General features: G+C 36.4%; 3 protein-coding genes across 3 annotated transcripts; 2 read left to right on the forward strand and 1 right to left on the reverse strand.

Moving 5' to 3' along the window:
• The first annotated feature begins 6,093 nt into the window (after positions 1–6,093).
• LOC132187515 (autophagy-related protein 18c-like) lies at positions 6,094–10,756 on the forward strand. The gene is made up of 5 exons (XM_059601854.1): positions 6,094–6,406; positions 7,292–8,076; positions 8,206–8,464; positions 9,400–9,523; positions 10,516–10,756. The coding sequence occupies exons 2-5, from the start codon at positions 7,324–7,326 to the stop codon at positions 10,607–10,609; spliced, it is 1,230 nt and encodes a 409-aa protein (XP_059457837.1). The 5' UTR covers positions 6,094–6,406; positions 7,292–7,323; the 3' UTR covers positions 10,610–10,756.
• A 96-nt stretch (positions 10,757–10,852) lies between these two features.
• Positions 10,853–12,309, forward strand: LOC132187516 (uncharacterized). The gene is made up of 2 exons (XM_059601855.1): positions 10,853–11,850; positions 11,940–12,309. Exons 1-2 carry the CDS (start codon positions 11,519–11,521, stop codon positions 12,307–12,309), a joined length of 702 nt encoding a protein of 233 aa, XP_059457838.1. The 5' UTR covers positions 10,853–11,518.
• Positions 12,310–13,702: 1,393 nt separating this feature from the next.
• On the reverse strand, positions 13,703–15,843 carry LOC132186700 (uncharacterized). The gene is made up of 5 exons (XM_059600717.1): positions 15,381–15,843; positions 15,092–15,292; positions 14,766–15,024; positions 14,502–14,645; positions 13,703–14,145 (listed from the first exon to the last, which is right to left on the reverse strand). The coding sequence occupies exons 1-5, from the start codon at positions 15,719–15,721 to the stop codon at positions 14,050–14,052; spliced, it is 1,041 nt and encodes a 346-aa protein (XP_059456700.1). The 5' UTR covers positions 15,722–15,843; the 3' UTR covers positions 13,703–14,049.
• Positions 15,844–15,929: the final 86 nt, after the last annotated feature.

Genomic DNA, 15,929 nt, shown 5'->3' on the forward strand with positions numbered 1-15,929 from the left:
CCCTTTGCATTAACCAAATTAAAGAAAAATCAACTCCCTCTCCCTCGCTCTTTCTTACAAATACCTAGTCGTATTTTTCTTCATCAATACGTCTTTTCTTTCTTTCTTTCTTTCTTTTCTCACAGAGATGTGGAGTGACATAAACATCATGATTTTTAGGGTTTTAACAACAGCATATCCATTATCCATATCCCTTGAAATGTAGGGTTTCAACGTACATGGAGGAGACACTCACCTTTACATGTGAATCTTAATTTGCAGCTAAGTTTAATCCTTATTCTTTCTAACATCTCTTATTATTACCATTTTCTTTTACAATCGTGTTCTTATTATATATTTTTGCTTCCGGTACTGGTGAGGCTCTGTGAATCCTTGTCAATGTTTCCCGGATGTGGGGTTTTTTTTTTTTCTTTGAATACATTATTTCTTTATTTATTGAATATTACAATGTCCCCGAATAATGCATTTAATTTCCTTACATGGCCTTGCTGTTCATAAAAAATATCAATGCATTTGATCTGTTTTTTTTTTTTTTTTTTTTGTTTCCTTCCTTTGAATACATTATTTCTTTATTTATTGAATATTGCAATGTCCCCGAATAATGCATTTAATTTCCTTACATGGCCTTGCTGTTCATAAAAAATATCAATGCATTTGATCTGTTTTTTTTTTTTTTTTTTTTGTTTCCTTCCTTTGAATACATTATTTCTTTATTTATTGAATATTGCAATGTCCCCGAATAATGCATTTAATTTCCTTACATGGCCTTGCTGTTCATAAAAAATATCAATGCATTTGATCTGTTTTTTTTGTTTTTTGTTTTTTGTTTTTTGGTAACTGATCCAGGTTGAACAGCTGGAAATGGGTTACAAACAATAACGCTCTCTATGGTTAATTACAGTCAATCTTTTTTTTTTTGTTTCACTTTTTTTGGCTGCTTGTTAATTCTCCTTTTTCTTCTTATGCTCTTCTGGAACTTAAAAGGGTTTCTGAGTTTTTTTCTTTTCTTTTGATTTTTAAACCATTAGGAGGTTGGTTGGAGATTACTAGTATCTAGTATCTTCGCATGTTTGATTAATTATTAATGTGTTTGTTAAGGTAGAGAAGGAAATTCTAAGTTCTGGTATATGTCGATGTTTGTAGTATATTTCTGTGCATTAGGATTCTAATCTAAGAATATATAATACAAAAATAATATGTTGATCTTAATTGTGTTCCTGTTTGAACTATTCTGATGTAATAAAGAAGTTTAATTCGAAGAATTCCTTTTTGTAGTAACACAAACCAGAAGCAATAAGTCAAAAAAATACATTCTATTACCAGTACTTTCTTAATTAATTAGTAAATCCGGCCAATTGATAATCACAATTCATAATCATAACAAAATTTTGCTATCTCCATTAATTCTTTTATTTTCTGATCATTTTGTGTGTGGGTGTATTTGTGTTTGTAATAGGAAGTAATAGTAGTTATTCTTGTATTAATTATTGAGATTTTTAGATAGTAAACAAGTTAAAGAAATGTAATTTTGAAACAGTACTACTGCTTTGTGTGTTTTTGACAGTGCTGGTGCATGTGGCTGCAGCTGTGAGCTGCAGATGAGGAGATGGGAGGTGGGGTTTGTAAATAAGGTATTGTATTATTTGTTAGAGGATTGGAGGGAAGGAGCTTCCTTCAGCCCACTCATGGATGGGAGTATGGGGTTGTTGAAGTAACTGCCGACTCATTCATTCAAGCACTCAGTAGAAAAAATGGTAGATTTGTGTTTTGCTACTGTGATTGCGTGAATGATGCGGGAGATATTTTGAATCCCTCCTTCTCTGTGCTTGGACTGAAGGGAGCTCCTTCCTTAATTTTCTCCATTTTCTTCAGTTTAATTGCCACATCACATGGCTTTCAAAGGATCGCCACATATATATATTGACGTACATGTCGATACTTAACCTCTTGCGGATCTTTTTGTTCACAGAAAAACCAATATTAATTATATATATATATATATGGATCGACAATTTCACTCATCAATCCAAAATGAATTCTCTGTATCAAATTTATACTCTCTCTCTCTCTCTCTCTCTCTTTTTTCCCTTCATTTGATAATGAATGACGGTGGAGGGAGGGCCCGTTGAGTCTTCAAGAGGCTCTCCCTCTCCACCAATTTTACCTGACAAAGTGACGAGGAAAAGTAAAACTTGGTACTGGGTTTCTGCATTTCATTTTTTCATGCACCCGGCCCGCAACATTTCGTCAACTTTCTCTCTCTTTCTTGAGTGAGCATGAGCTATCTATCTCAGTTGATGAGTACTGTGTAAATAGTACCAATACTTCTGAGCGATCTCTCTCGTTTTTGCCATTTTATGCACTCTGAAAGGTTAGCTTGCGTATCCCGTGCTGTAAAAACTTTAAGCATAAGGCAGGCTGTGGCTTTAAGCACTACCACCACGCTTCATTACGCCCAGGCCCAGCTCCAAAGTTTGATATTTTTTATAGTGACAGTACAGTCATGGGAGTTAAAATGGGGAAGTACTCCAATGGCTGGCGTTTCCATTATTAAACACTTAATATGGAAAATTTGGTAGAAGCTGCTTTTCTTTCAGGAGAATGGGTATCTAATCTAGTACATCTAAATCTGGGCTTTTTTAATGTTTATTTTAAGACCTCGCTTCTTTCTATTTCTGTGTTCATCGAGAGAGCGAGTAGTACAGTTCCGTTTATTTCTTTATTTCATTTGGAAATTGTGCCAATTGGTCTTTGTGTGTTTAATATGCTTCTACTAATTAAATTATCTTATCAGCACACAACTTTTGAAATCGGGCGGTGAGTGGTAATAACTAATAATATTGTTTATGTGTTTATGGGTCATGTGACATATGCCAAATATAGGCCTCGACTAAAGTTCCAGTTTGGGAAAAAAAAGGATTTGTTTCAATGAATAGACGACTAGAGATTATCTGGGACTTTTCCTTTGACAGATAGACGTGGTCCAACTTTTTTGTCTTATTATTATTATTTTTCCTTTGAAAATCATAAATAAGAAATCACATTTTTACTTCACAACTATAACTAATTAGTAATTTTTTTATATAAAAAAAAAAATTAAAAATTAAAAATTAAAAATTAGTTTGGACTATCACATTATCATTATGGAATAATTGTGAAATAAAAATATATAGCATTGCTCTAAAAGGAATGAGGCCAATGACGGTTATTAATTTATATGTAGTACTTATGCGTCTCTTGATGATGCATGCCATTGATGTTTTATTTTCTTCTATTAATAATTATTGTTTTTCCAACGCCAAAGACATCTCTGTCTTGGTTTAGGATATTGTGAAAATCAATTTTGTAATTGTATCTGCAAAAATAAAACTTCCAAAATATGATATATCATATATGCTTGCTTTTGTAATATAATAAACACTACCTAATTAAAAGAAAATGTATATAACCAATATGTATCTACAGCCTACTGGGGTGAATTAGAATTTTAGAATAGGGGAATAAAACAAAAAATAACAAAAAATTTAGAAGAAATTTCTAAAGTTATGTGACGTTTTTCAAATTTTTGGGATTGTAACAATATATGACACTAAAATGTTATATATGCCCTTTCTCCACAACATGTGTAAAATAATTACTGAGAAAATAGGTACCTCCATTGTGTGCATTAAGAGCATCTTCAGTAAGGGTGGCTATTTTAGCCATTCAAAATAAACAATTTTTTCATTTTAGGTATTAGTATTTTATTACTTATTCCAACAAAATATCTATTTTAACCATCTCTTTTAATTAAATATTATTTTATTATTTTATTATTTTCTATCTTTCCCTTTTCTTCCCAATCTCTCTCACACACATAGCAAAAATTGATGCGCGCGGTGAAGATCACAAGTCACAACTTCTGCGAAACCAAAAATTGATGTCTTTTCTTTTTGCTCAGATCCACTTCTCATGGAATGAATGGTTTTCTTTGTCTATGGATTTTTATGCATCTCTGTTTCTCCGTCTCAAGAATTTCTTGAACCCGTATTTGGATGACAGTAAGGGTCCGGTGAAGATTGGGGAGTGCAGGGAGAAGTGTGATCAAGACCATAAATGTGCAGGTTTTATTTACAAATAGAAAACAAAAAAACCCAACAAATCATACACACTCAGAAAATCAAACGATAGGCCATTTGCTTCGAATGGTTTGGGTTTGAGTTTGTTTGAGGTTCTGAGGGAGAGAGAAATCAGAGAAGGGAGCGTTGAGGGAGAAGGGGTGAAAGAGAGAGAAGAGAGAAAAGATTAAAAAAATTGAAAGAAAGAGAAAATATAATTAAATAATACTTACAGTTGCTGAATGAAAGTTTACTGTAACATTTGTAGACAGAAATGCTATTTTACAAGTACTGCTGGACGAAGGAAAAAAAAAAAGCTATTTTAACTAAAAAGTTAACTTAAAAGGGCTGTTGGGGATGCTCTAATGTTGTGTCGGGGTGGAATTTGGTACTCTCTATCCTAATTCATTCACAAAATGGCGATCATGAAATTCAATGGGCCAACTCTATTCATATATAGGGTGAGATTATATATGGTCTTCTTCAAGTGCCAACAAATGGGCCTAGCTCATTATGAGAATAAAATAACTAGAATGATTATGTTAGTCCGCCCAAAATTAATGAGAAATGCTAAATATTATAATTTTATCCAACATTTATAAAATTCTCAATTAACCCTTAAATTAATTATTGTTAAATTAAAAATTCCAATGGTTGATCTAGAGTACCACAACAATTGTTAGACAATTGTAAAATAAAAATATAGTATCTAACATTACTGATTAAATACAATAATCTCTCACTTTAACAGCAAAAGTCTTTCAACCCCAAAACGCGCAACAAGATAAGAATACAATGGGAGGATGCATCTTGCTTATGAAATATTTTCTTCACATTTTTGTAATTGGTGATGACTCAAAATAGCTCTAAATGGAAGGAAAACTTTTTATAACCAAAATCTGAGATTTATGGGTTGATGGTTGTCATACAAAGTATAACCACCATGTATTATTTCGACCAGTCCAGTAAGCAGGAAATTACCACCAAAAAAAAAAAAACATTATTCTAACCAGGAAATGGAGGTGATGGAAATAAATAAATAAATAAATAAATAATAATAAATGAGAGTAACACTCCGTTTATTTCTAAGCCATCCTAATTTTTGGTGAATGGTACTATCGAGAATTTTGGTCAAATAAAAAATATTATCGATTGACCTAAAAAACCTCTTTTAACCCAAGGTAAAAATGATTTTTTATTTTCTTCGTAAACTATTTTTAAAGTTTAAACTTCTCATTTTTCACACATTTTTTTTATCACAGTTTATTTTTCATCGCGGTTAGAGGCTCGCCTTTAGAAGTCTCTGAAACTACCATTTGAAGTCATCGAAATCTATCATCGGAGTTTGTTGGAAGTCAGCGGTCGTTATCAATTGCCACAACCGGTTGTTGCCGGCCATTGCCAATTTTTTTATATGAGTCAAACACTAAAAACATATTTTAGTTAAAGTAATTTTTTTTCTAATTAAAAATAGTTTAATTCAAAACAACTGAGCATAAAATGAAAGAATCCCTAGTAGGACCAACAACAAAGTTTTCCTTCAAACTAGGTTGGAAAAATTTCTTTTAACCTAATCTATAAATAAAAGTGACATTCCTTTAACATTTGAGATGCATATGTTTTTTTAATGAGTAATGCAAGGGATCATCATTTTATCATTTTTTTATCCTCCTAAAGCTGATGTGACTTTTAAAATCACAATTAAATTTTAGATGAATCATACTCGAATTTTGATTCAATGGTGATTTTGAAAGCTACATTAACTTCGAAAATAAAAAAATGGTTCATAACATTACTCTTTTTTAATGGAGTAACAAAATTAAAATAAATTTTATTAAAAACTCATGTGCATCCTACATGTTATTTAAAAAAGAAATATATGTCAGTTTTATAGATTAGGTTAAAGAAAACAACCCAATTTAGGAGAAAGCTTTGTTCTAATTAACCACCATCAAAATTCAAAAGGAGTAAACCGTGGCTTGGACGAAAGAGAGAGAGAGAGAGAGAGAGTTGAACAAGGGCCTAAGGCTTGAGAGTCCAGCAATCAAAATTTACCCTAATCAGGAAATACGGATACTGATCCTAAAGAAATGGGAGAGGAGAAGAGAAAGGGGAGCGGCATGTACAGACAGATTGGCTTGTGTAGGAAGTGGGAACAGAAGCGTCTCTGATAGAGATATCAATCTGGGAGAAAGATAAGAGGAGAGGAGCGTCGTCTCGTCTGTCCCATTAATATTGACATAATAAACAAGCAAAAACTTTGTGGGTCGTCGCCTCTTGAATCGGGGGATCGGACAGAAAGAAAGGAGGTACTTCCATAATCCCAACGCCAATTCTTATTCCTCAATTCCGACATACATACATCTGAAACACAGTCTCGTAACTACATCTGAATCTCACATATTCCTGATCCTGTAGTGTTGGCTATTATTAGATTTATGATCCTTCTTGTAATATTATCAACTTGCAGGGGGCATGATCCGATTTGAGTAGGATCTTTCTAAAATGATCAGGAATGTGTGATTCGCTTGATCGTATTTCCCTTAATTTATAATCTGTTTTTGGGTTTGATGTAACGTAACTTTCAAGTGTGGGCAAGTAATGATGTGGTTACCCTAGACCCATGCTAGAGAAGAGGGTTCAACTCATTTTATGTAAATTTATTGTGGCTTTAGCATCTAATGGTATTGGCAAAGAATCATGAGAGCAGGACTGTAAAACTGATACAGGGGTGTACAATGATAACAAGGGGGAGCTGAGGTGCATGAAACTAGTGAAGGGATTGATAGCAATGTGTATAAGACTAGGTATACCAAAGAGCAGGATTGATAAGGGTCTGAAGCTCACTGTAGCTGATATCAGCAAGCAAAATAAACCTAAGAAGGGGATGAGCGCTGTATCAAGGATATGTAGGAAAATTTATTGGTTCACTTGTTGCTGGTTGTAATTCAGTGAGAGCTGGCTCTCATTGATGGAATGCTCAAGATTTCCTGTTTGTCCACTTTACTTCTTTTGCATGTTAGATGTACTCTTAGTAATTCCTATGTTCTATGAGAGAGATAGCATTGTGCAAATTTAGCTTCTATTCAACTACTTTTCTGTAATCACTCTGATTGCTTAGGGTTTCTTCTTCCTATTTTAGCTTCCTTCGAGGCTTTGATTAACTCATGCTCTCCCCTGGTTATTGACTGCAGCAAGCACTCTGATAACAGCCACTTCGTCACACATGAGTTCAACCGTTTCAACATCTCGAGGAATACTTCCTCCAGCAAGGCTTGGCACCTGTGACACCCCAAATACTGGGGCCTCTGATTCTTTTAGCCAACCTGAAACAGAGTTCAATGACGGTGATGAAACTGAGTTACTTTGTGTATCTTGGAACCAGGACTATGGTTGCTTTGCTGCTGGCACAAGCCAGGGTTTTCGTATTTATAACTGTGACCCATTCAAGGAAACTTTTAGACGTGATTTGAAAAGTGGGGGTTTTAAAATTGTTGAGATGCTCTTCCGGTGCAACATTCTGGCACTTGTTGGAGCCAATTCCCAGTACCCACCAAATAAAGTTATGATTTGGGATGATCATCAGAGCCGATGCATTGGTGAATTTGCATTTAGGTCTGAGGTTCGTGCAGTGAAATTAAGACGGGATCGGATTGTTGTTGTTCTTGAGCACAAGATATATGTTTACAACTTTATGGATCTGAAGCTTCTTCATCAGATTGAGACTCTGGCAAATCCTAGGGGCTTGTGCTGCCTTTCACACCATTCAAATGCGTTTGTGTTGGCTTGCCAAGGTCTTCAACGAGGACAAGTTCGAATTGAACACTTCGGGCTGAATATGACAAAATTGATTCTTGCTCATGATTCAAATATTGCATGCTTCACCTTGACGATGGATGGGCTGCTTCTTGCAACTGCTAGTACCAAGGGCACTTTGATAAGAATATTCAACACAATGGATGGGACTCTCTTACAAGAGGTAGCCTACTTGCCTATGGATTTTAGTATTATTTTATGATTGTTCTCTCAAATTTATGCCTCACGGTTTTGAGATGCATTCTTCTGTATAGCCAGTGCTTGCTTATTTTCATTTACTGCTTGCATGTAGGTACGTAGAGGAGGGAACAGAGCAGAAATATATAGCATTGCTCTCTCTCCAAATGTCCAGTGGTTGGCAGTATCAAGTGACAAAGGCACTATTCATATATTTGGGCTCAGAGTTAGAGTGGTTGGGGAGGACTCATCAGCCCAGTCAAATGCTGCTCAAGGGTTGGCACTGTTTCAGCAGAATTCTTCGACTTCCCTAGATGCCCTTATTTCTCCGAGTACTGGTGCCAACCCTGGTTCATCATTATCTTTCATGAGAGGTAAAGGAAGTTTGTCTGTAAATAATCCATTAGTCTTGGAATGACTCCGTTTAATCTGCCTTGATATTTGAAACTTTTTGTGCTAAGGATTGATGTGAATTTTTATATTATTGTGAGAAAACTTGACTATATTTGCTCTGGAATTTTAAAGTAGTGAAACATGAATATCAAAAATTTTTATCTCACACTTTGTAGGGATACTTTACATGCATTGAGTCAACATCTGGGCTTTCTAAGGGTGTCCATGGGGCAGGCCAAGACTATATAATAACAATCAGTGCTGGCGCAGGCCCAGCCCTGCCCTAGGATAGAGTTCTTAGGCCTGAGCACGGCTTCGCCAAGCTTTTTAAACAGTTACTTTGCATGAAATGTTATTTTTAATTTTCAACAATAAGAGGATCAGCTGAAAAGTTAACACTTCAAATACTGAACTAAAAGGTGTATTTTTTCCTTTTGCTTTTTTTTTTTTGGACACTAAGGGGAGGGAAGAGATTCAAAGTAATGACCTCTGCTTCATGAGACGTAGGCCCAGCCTTAGGGTCATCTCCAAATTAAAATTGTAAAAGTTGTTTAGGGTTATAAGGAAGAAATATTTAACACAAGAAAGTCTCAGTCTGTGCTTTGCTGGTGCAAGCCAAATGCCATCATGTCCATGCCTGCCCCAAACTTGATCAGCTTAAGAAAATCTAAAGCCCTAATATTTTTTGCCCTGCACTTAACTGGCCCCCTGACTGCCTGGCCCATGGCTGCCCTTTGGGTCAGCTGGGATGTAACAGCTCAATTCTGTGTTAAACATTTTACTTATTAGAACTCATGGTTTCTGAACTTTGCTTGGGCAGTTTTCCATAGCATTTTGGCGTGGGCATGGTCTTTTCGCTTTTTTTTTTTTTTTTCCTTTACAACTAACATTTCTGTATTTTCTGATACTTTCCTAGGGGTTTTACCGAAATATTTCAGCTCAGAATGGTCATTTGCTCGGTTCCACTTGCCGGAAGACACACAATTCATTGCAGCGTTTGGATCTCAGAACACCATCATTATAGTTGGCATGGATGGGAGGTATGAATTGTATTATTTGTATGCTTATATATATATATATATATATATATATATATATATATATATATATATTGAGTTTTTGAATATGTTTCTGAATAGCTCGATTGAACATAATTTTAGTTCTGATCACATATAAGTAGTTTTCTGCTTATGTCTAATTCGGAGTTGTGAATGAAATTGATGAAGAAAAAAAATCCCCCAAGTTGTAACTATCAACATGTTATATTTGCTCATTTTTTCCTATTTCTACTACTTGTTTGACTTCATCATGATGATCTTAACCTCTACCTACTTGTGTCTCATGATTCTTCTCTTGACTGGTTCAATTCATTGTTTATGTGGAGATGCTCTTCCACACGCTTGAAATTACCTGATGATCTGCACTACATTCATCAGTAGCATGTAGCTCTGCTTGCTTTGCTCATTTTCTCTTCATAAGTTGACAGTATGTCCAGTCACTTAGAAATTGGAAATGGGAATCTCTAGTTTCGTATACAGTTGACAATTTGGAGTGAGTGACCTAAAATAGTTGACGAAATTGAGATGATAACATCTAGAAACTTTTGGAGTGGATTTCGTATCAGCTCTATCCCCCAAGTTGGAGACTGAATGCAGCGTAGGCAGTTACCTTTTATGTAGTGATTAGGTGCCTGTTTATATAGACTTGACTGGTTTTTGTTGTGGAACCTACTGCACATCCTCATGAAGTAAGCCAGTTATTGTCAAGTAAGAAAACATGATGAAGCACATGCCTCGAATGCATTTGAGTTATCATGTGCAAGGTCATGCAAATCTCTCAATGTTACTCTCTGGAGCCTGGTTTGTTCTACTCCGAGTGACCTTGCACGCCAATGAAAATTTATACCTGGTAGATACATAAAGGCTTATAGAATGTATCATATAGCAATATCAACAAAAATCATTAACAGCAGTATTTTAATATGCTTAACTTGTACTATTTGTCTCTCTCACCTTTCTTCCCGTATTAGCAGTTTCTACAGATGCAGCTTCGATCCAGTGCATGGAGGGGAGATGTTACAGCAGGAATATGTACGCTTTCTAAAAACTGAAAGTAGGCCCAGATAGGGCTCTACTGATAATTGCACGAGCAGTTAATTCTTTCTCATCGTGTGTAAATATGGAGGCTGAACATAACTGTGAATATTTTTGATGGCTACAATGTTCTTACTGTATATCATATATGGGCAATGGTGATGGCAATAATTGCTTTAATGGCAACTTGTACTCTGGATGAGAATCTGTTACTTCATAATTGCAGCAGCTTTGTTCTGGTGTATGTAATCATGTCCCATTGCTACAGAATTTTACTCAACGGTTGCTCTTTATAGCAACGACTATTTGCTTGTTTTACAGCCTTGGAAAATGCAGAACACTTTTAGGTCTTTGTTTTTGGAGTGAGGAGTGGTGTGACGTGTCCTCCCCCACTCCTCTCTTCACTCTCCCATGGATTCAATGGACCCTGACCTTCCCAAAATAATCTCAGAAACAGCCGGTTTAAGTTGGGAGGAAAATCCCCCTCATCTTGAACCGGCTTCGAAAGAACAAACAGCCATGCACAACCATTGGATTTGGGGATCCCATGGGCAAACGGCTTTGCTTTCAAATTCATGATGGGCTTACTATCTTTATTTGGAATGATCACTGGGTTGTAGGCTCTCCAGATCACATTCCTTCTCCAAACCCTCAAGGCCCCTCAACTCGGTCAGATATGAAAGTAGCTGATTTAATCATTAATAACCCACAACAACAACATTAGCAATTAGGGTTGTAACTCTAAGGTCACCGGTTTTTTTCTAGAGAGAGAGGCTCTAACTTCTCTCTAGAAAAACCTTTTCCACCTCCTTGTGAGGGCTTTTAGGGGAGGATGATTGGTTCTTTTCCTTTCCTCCTCTCCTCTTTTTTCTTTTCTTCCTCTGTTCTCTTTCCCGTTGTTGATCTTTGTAGTGTTTTTTTTGTTGTTTCCGTTCTGTCCAGATGCGCCGGCATCCTCCCTTTTCAGCTCTCAGCGGCCGCCGCTCCGCCAACGTCAGCTCTCTATGGCGCCGCACCGTCCGTTTCTTCACCGGGTTTGTTGAAGGTTTTAGATCTCATTTTTTCAAAACTAGATCTACAATTTTCTACCAGGCTTTTACCATCACGCGCCTCTCCACTGTGGCCTCCGGCATCCCACCTTTCAAACACCGGCTGCCACTCTTCGCTTCGATCACCACGCGCCGGAGCGTGGTCCACACTTACCGGCGCATGTGTCCTACGCGCCGGTCAGTGTGTACCACCTTCTGTTTTCCGGCCACAGCTGCTGCTTTCCGGTTGTTTTTTTTTTTTTTTGTGTTTTTGTAATTTCTTTTGTATTTCTGTTGTTTTTTGTTTTGAGTTATTGTCTCCCTGTTTTTTTTAGGTTGGATCTAGATGTGGAGGCTTTTGTAACTAGTTTGGTGTTGGTACCTCTCTCTTCATCAATCCCTGCTACGGACTTCGACAGTGCATATTCGACTTTAGCCTCTTTCCGGTGGTTGATGTTGTTTCCTAGTGGGGGTTCAAATAGGTTCGACTTAATCTGGGCCCCTTTTGCTTCTGTAACCGCTTCGTGTGGCTCTTTGAGAGGACCGGGTCACTTGTTTGTCCCATTTCTTATGCTTTGTAATTATTTCTGCACTGTTATTGTTTGTTTTAGGTTTGTTGTTGGGAAGCCTACCCCACTTTTAGTTTTAGGATTGCCTATTCTCTCTTCTATTCGGATCAGGAATGGGAAAGATCATCCCTTGTAACCTTTTTCCCTAATCAATTAAAAAAAAAAAAAAAACCCACAACATTAGGCTATTGCCTTGAATATTCCCTATAATCTTATTGAAGTATTGTTCATATTATTTTATTTTGAATACGAGTCGAGCTAGATAATTTGTTCAAGCTTAGCTCATTTATTTTTTCAAACGAACTTAGGCTTGTTCACGAGTTGCTCAATTAACTTATTTGCTCATTATATAAAATAAATATCAAGATCGTTTATTTTTTTTTTCTTTGTAATTCCATATTAATTATTAGTTAATTAATAATTGTTAAGATTTTATCATTCGAGTTAATTAAATAAATTAACTTAAATCTTAAATAATCAAATATCGAGTTTATATGTATATATATGAATTCATTATGCGCACGCGAGCAAAAAACATATTTCTACACACACAAATACATATACCTATATCAAGACTTGCAATAACAATAATTCAAGATATATTTATTATATTAGGAAAAGAAGGTATTCTAATACAAAATTAAAATAATACTATAAAAAAAAAAAAAATTAAGTTATACGAATTTATGCAAGTCGAGCCAAGTTTATACGAGTATAACTAGTTTAATAATTGAACTTAATTTTATGTTCACGATGAGCTAATTTATTAAACAAATTGAATTCGAGTCAAATTTATATGGGTTAATTGTCAAATGGACTTGCTCATTTACAACTCGATCCATGGCTAGGCCATGGACAACTCTCTAATCTCACCTATTAAACAAAAAAAAAAACACTTGAAGTGGTTCTGTGGTTACACCATGGACCACTCTCTCTGTAACTTTCACTTGCAACTTTCCGAATGACCAACCTCCCTCACTCTTCTTCAGTAGACAAAGTGGTTAACCACCCATCTCTAAAATGTGTTGAGTGCCTTGAATCGAACTCGCAAAAGTACTCTCAACTTTCAATCATGAACATGCATAATTTTTTCCTTTTTTGATAGATTTTTGCATTGGAGTAATAAATTCAATCTTCTGCCAAACTAGAATCATCTGTTTGTATTCATCATCTAATATTGCATTTTTCAACATAGTAAAAAAGAAAATATGGGTGAATTGTCAAACAGACTTGTTCATTTACAACTCGATCCATGGCCTCTAATCTCACCCATTAAGAAAAAAACACTTGAAATGGTTATGTGGTTGCACCATGGACCACCTTCCCTGTTTCACTTGCAACTTCCCAGTTGACCAACCTCCCTCTCTCTTCTTCAATAGACAAAGTGGTTAACCACCCATTTCTAAAATGTGTTGAGTGCCTTGAATCGAACTCGCAAAAGTACTCTCAACTTTCAATCATGAACATGCATAAATTTATCCTTTTTGGATAGATTTTTGCATTAGAGTAACAAATTCAATCTCCTGCAAAACTAGAATCGTCCGTTTGTATTCATCATCTAATATTGCATTTTTCAACATACTAAAAAAGAAAAAAGAAAAAAGAAAAGAGAAAAAAAAAAAAAAAAAAAGCCGGGGGGTTGGGGGAACATACATTCATTTGACTTACTAATGAATGTAAGCCTTGCTGCATAACATCCTTCTTATATTAATATTTAACTTACTACCCCATGTATTTTGTCCAAGACTTGCATGCGCTTATATAGATGACATGGTATCAATAGGTCTTAGATTTGATTCTTAACAAAATTACAAAAGACACCATGAATTATTGATCTTAAGTTATGTAAAGGTGGAGTTTCTGAATCCTGAACATGTTAAAGCTTAGATCTTACACTTGTCTTGTCATCAAGAATAATCATCACCTTCCCAATTGCTTTCCTATCTTTGATAGCAGAAAAGGCTAGGCTGGCCTGTCAATAACAATTAATTGAGTTGATCAAATGATGCATCTCCCACAAAAAAAAAAAAAAAAAAAAAAAAACAGAAGCATGCAAATTATGACAATTTTTAAAAAATTTAAAGCAACAAGTACACTATGCTTTGAATTGGAAAGGACTTGAGTTCCACGTATTGAAGCATAAGGGTGGAGTTGAGTGTTAGCCTGAATTTGAGCTATAAGTTGTGAAATATGTTTGAAGTCACAGTAGTCATTAATTGGTTAAGGCTATGGTGAGATATGTTTGACCTAAAACTCTTTCTCAATTAAGAAAAAGAAAACGCATGCACAATAGTGAATAGGGGTGGGGGAGCTTCAGGATTGCCTGACCTCTGACATGCTGTAAGTATGAGAAATGTGGATGGTGATGAAGCCTCTTGCCATCCATGAGAGTAGCTCCCTAACAGAATCTTCAAGAACACCCGGTCGATGTATTCTGTAGCTACCCCAATAAAGTCCGTGCACTGTCCAATTCTGTTGGAAAATGATTAAAAACGACAATAAAAATATAAGAAATAAATTGTACCAAAAATCACAACATGTGAAAAGGTGAAAGTATTTGATCCTCCAATTACAATTTACATATAATCGTACCTTGACGAGGGCGATGTTAGCAGGGATGAGAGGGACTTCTCCGCTCGCAAAGCCAATGACCAGAATCTGGGCACCCCAATTCAAAAGCCTAAGGGCTTCTTTCGTAAGCTTGCCTCCCACTGGATCGAACAAAACATCAACCCCTTTGAGCTTTCTAGCCTTGAGAAAGTCCTTGATACTCTGGGTAACATTTTCATGGCTCAAGTCCACTACATGATCAACACCCATTGACTTCAAGAAGTGCACCTTTTCAGTTCCCCTGAAATCCAGAACACAAATCAACAAATAATTCGTATGAAGAGAAAGAGAAAGAGAAGAGAAAGTACCTAGCGACGGCAATAACAATGGCGCCGCAAACCTTTCCGATTTGAACAGCAGCAAGGCCAACGCCTCCAGCTGCACCAAGAACCAGCAATACCTGTCCAGAGCTGAGATGAGCCCTGTGGACAAGTGCCACGTGCGAGGTTCCGTAGGCAACGGGAAGCGCACTTGCGCCCACCATATCACATCCCTCTGGTACTCGGAACCTTCAATTCCAATTTAAAAAAAGTCTAATCCAACAAAAAAAAATTTCAGACTTCATTAAATAAAACGAGGAAAGATAGAGTGACAGACAGTTGGGACTGGTCGACAACGATGAGCTGAGCAAAGGAGCCGAGGTTGGCGACGGAACAAACGGGGTCTCCGACTTGGAATTGAGAAACATTGGGACCCACTGCATCGACGATTCCCGAGTAGTCGGAGCCTGGGATGAAGGGCAGGGGAGGCTTCTCCTGGTACGTTCCCTGTATCTGCAGGTAATTGGCGTAGTTCAAACTGGTGGCTTTCACCCTGACCCTCACTGCCGTGGGAGAATCCACTTGAGGGATCGGGTGGTTCTTGATCAACACTATCGGGGAATTCGACTTGTCTTCTGTGGTTGGATCACCCAATTTCCTGCACAACACTGCTTCCATTTCCTTGTTTCTTTCAATTCTCTCTCTCAAAAAATTCAGGGCCTGCTTCTACTGTTTGTTGATGGTAAAAGAGCAAATTCACATGGGCATTTAGGCTTTAGCGAGCAATCGCTTTTATGTTTCCTTAGAGCCAAAGAGACGATGTGACGATGTCGTTTCATGAAGAGAAAGAAAATGGAAAAAGATTTGGTAGTAGACAAGACGGGTA

This window comes from Corylus avellana, chromosome ca7 (assembly GCF_901000735.1).
Source record: "Corylus avellana chromosome ca7, CavTom2PMs-1.0".
In the NCBI taxonomy this organism is placed as follows: Eukaryota; Viridiplantae; Streptophyta; class Magnoliopsida; order Fagales; family Betulaceae; genus Corylus; species Corylus avellana.

Bases quoted from the DNA above. Each gene is read 5' to 3' on its own strand.
- LOC132186700 (XM_059600717.1), bottom strand. From the start codon at position 15,721: ATGGAAGCAGTGTTGTGCAGGAAATTGGGTGATCCAACCACAGAAGAC. The intron at 14,646-14,765 runs GTACGATTATAT...ATTTTCCAACAG, and splicing joins CTAACATCGCCCTCGTCAAG to AATTGGACAGTGCACGGACT. The intron at 14,146-14,501 runs GTCAGGCAATCC...TGTTATTGACAG, and splicing joins ATACTTACAGCATGTCAGAG to GCCAGCCTAGCCTTTTCTGC.
- LOC132187515 (XM_059601854.1), top strand. From the start codon at position 7,324: ATGAGTTCAACCGTTTCAACATCTCGAGGAATACTTCCTCCAGCAAGG. The intron at 8,077-8,205 runs GTAGCCTACTTG...GCTTGCATGTAG, and splicing joins ATGGGACTCTCTTACAAGAG to GTACGTAGAGGAGGGAACAG. The intron at 8,465-9,399 runs GTAAAGGAAGTT...ATACTTTCCTAG, and splicing joins ATCATTATCTTTCATGAGAG to GGGTTTTACCGAAATATTTC.
- LOC132187516 (XM_059601855.1), top strand. From the start codon at position 11,519: ATGCGCCGGCATCCTCCCTTTTCAGCTCTCAGCGGCCGCCGCTCCGCC. The intron at 11,851-11,939 runs GTTGTTTTTTTT...TGTTTTTTTTAG, and splicing joins GCCACAGCTGCTGCTTTCCG to GTTGGATCTAGATGTGGAGG.